The following is a 1,716-nucleotide window of genomic DNA, read 5'->3' as shown; positions in this document are numbered from 1 at the left end:
TACTGTGTGTGTGGCGTGTGCCCATGCCAGCGGAGGGTGGCTGATAGGGATCAGGCGAAAAGAGTCCTGCTCGGGCTGCTACTCTCCTTTTAAGGTGGTCTTTTCCCTTCAGGATTGTGTGTGAGAACAATGCGGAACAGGAGCGCTTGATAAACGCACCTTCAGGACGAGGCAAGGCAGCGCAGGTCGGGATCCGAGTGTGTGGAAGTGCTGCTGGTTTGAGCCTGATAGCTACTAACACAGGAAGCAAAACATTTCACAAGAGGGTTGCACACACACACACCCACACATACTCACCCACAAACACACACACACACACACACACACACACTCCTCCTCCCTTAGAGGGTAGTCCTAAAACTTCAAAGAGGCAGACAGAGCTCTCTGATGTGCGGGGGTCCTCTGAAGCTGCTGTGGCATGCACTTTGACCCCAGGCTGTGAGGAAGAGGAGGCATGAGGAAGAACTACAGCGCTATCCCGCTCATCTATGTGACTGAGGTTAGCGTTTGCACTTGTTACGACTCTAAATCTTTCTGTTGAGTATTTCTGTTTCTGCTCCATGTGATGGATAAGAGAGTCAGAGTTCTTCTTCTGTTGTTTACGTCTTCTGCATGAATGAAAGAAGAGAAACAGATGAAGTCAGTTGCAGAGTCACATGAAATCAGCTGCGCATTATTGTCCTCATGAACTCGACATTCACCCCGGGTCACATGAGGAGCTCTTTATGTGACATGTGCTGTGATAAAAAACCAAGGTTGTAAATTCTTAGTAGCTTTTCAGGGAAACTCTCTCTCTTGTTTTAAGGCAGAACATTAAAGAAAAAGGTTGTTTCCTTCGTGACAGCTCAGTTGTTCGATGTGTTATTATGGGGTTTTTTGGGACCAGAGGAATGGAGGAATGGAGGAAGCAGATTTTTAACAGTTGAGAGGTTGGGACAGACAAGTTTCACCACGTCTCTTTCTCTATTATAGTGTGAAGAGCGTGTGATTGGCCTTTTGGCAGCTTGAGTAACATCTCAGGAATGTCTATAGCATGTCACAGATCATGCACACCTCTTGAAACTGCAGAGAGTTTCCCCTTTTTTTCGATTTTATGTTCCTACCCCTGAAGTGTCTCCGCTGCGCTTCTGAGCGCTGGAGCCGGCGGAGGTCGTGTTCGTGCTCCTCCTGTCTTTATCTGTCCATCACCAGCTCAGCCGCTCCATCAAAGATGTCTGGTCATTGCACTCTGTGTCTTAAAAGATCAAGCATCCTCCTGAACACAACCCCCCCCCCCCCCCCCCTTTGATGTGTGTCCCTGTGGTGACCTCATTGTGCTGACACTGCACGGTTTTGTGTGTGCCAGTATATGCACAACAAAATGCTGTAAAAAAAAAAAAGAAATGTTATGTAACTCTTCCAGTATAATGGGGCTCTTCCTGTCAAGCCAACAGCCGTTATCGGTCCGCAAACAAGGAAATAGTAGAGGGAAGAAAGAGCAGGACGTTGTTTTTTGTTTGTCTTTATCGCTCCACAGTGTGTTGTCACCGTCCTCAAGGTCTCAGCTCTGCAGAAAAAGTCTGTAATTAGCCTTGATCCGTGTTTTTCACAGCTTCAGGATTTTCCACATGTCGTCAAATCTGCGACTGTTAACTGCGGTCACCTCCATCCGTTTACCATGGTAACCATCAGACCTTGGTCTACACTCCAGGCCCCCCACCCCCCCACCCCACCCCC

General features: G+C 48.1%; 1 protein-coding gene across 1 annotated transcript in view; it reads left to right on the top strand.

Moving 5' to 3' along the window:
• Positions 1-350: 350 nt before the first annotated feature.
• tmcc3 (transmembrane and coiled-coil domain family 3) overlaps positions 351-1,716 on the top strand; it is a 42,448-nt gene continuing 41,082 nt past the window's right edge. The window contains exon 1 of the mRNA XM_087179039.1: positions 351-499. Coding sequence (XP_087035165.1) covers positions 455-499 — 45 coding nt within the window. The 5' untranslated portion in view covers positions 351-454. The remainder of the gene's footprint in view (positions 500-1,716) is intronic.

This window comes from Seriola lalandi, unplaced genomic scaffold (assembly GCF_002814215.2).
Source record: "Seriola lalandi dorsalis isolate HSWRI2012SDOR001 ecotype SW California unplaced genomic scaffold, Sedor1 jcf7180002054770, whole genome shotgun sequence".
Lineage (NCBI taxonomy): Eukaryota > Metazoa > Chordata > Actinopteri > Carangiformes > Carangidae > Seriola > Seriola lalandi.
The sequence above is the reverse complement of the archived record's forward strand: the minus strand, read 5'-3'. Positions and strand labels throughout refer to the sequence as shown.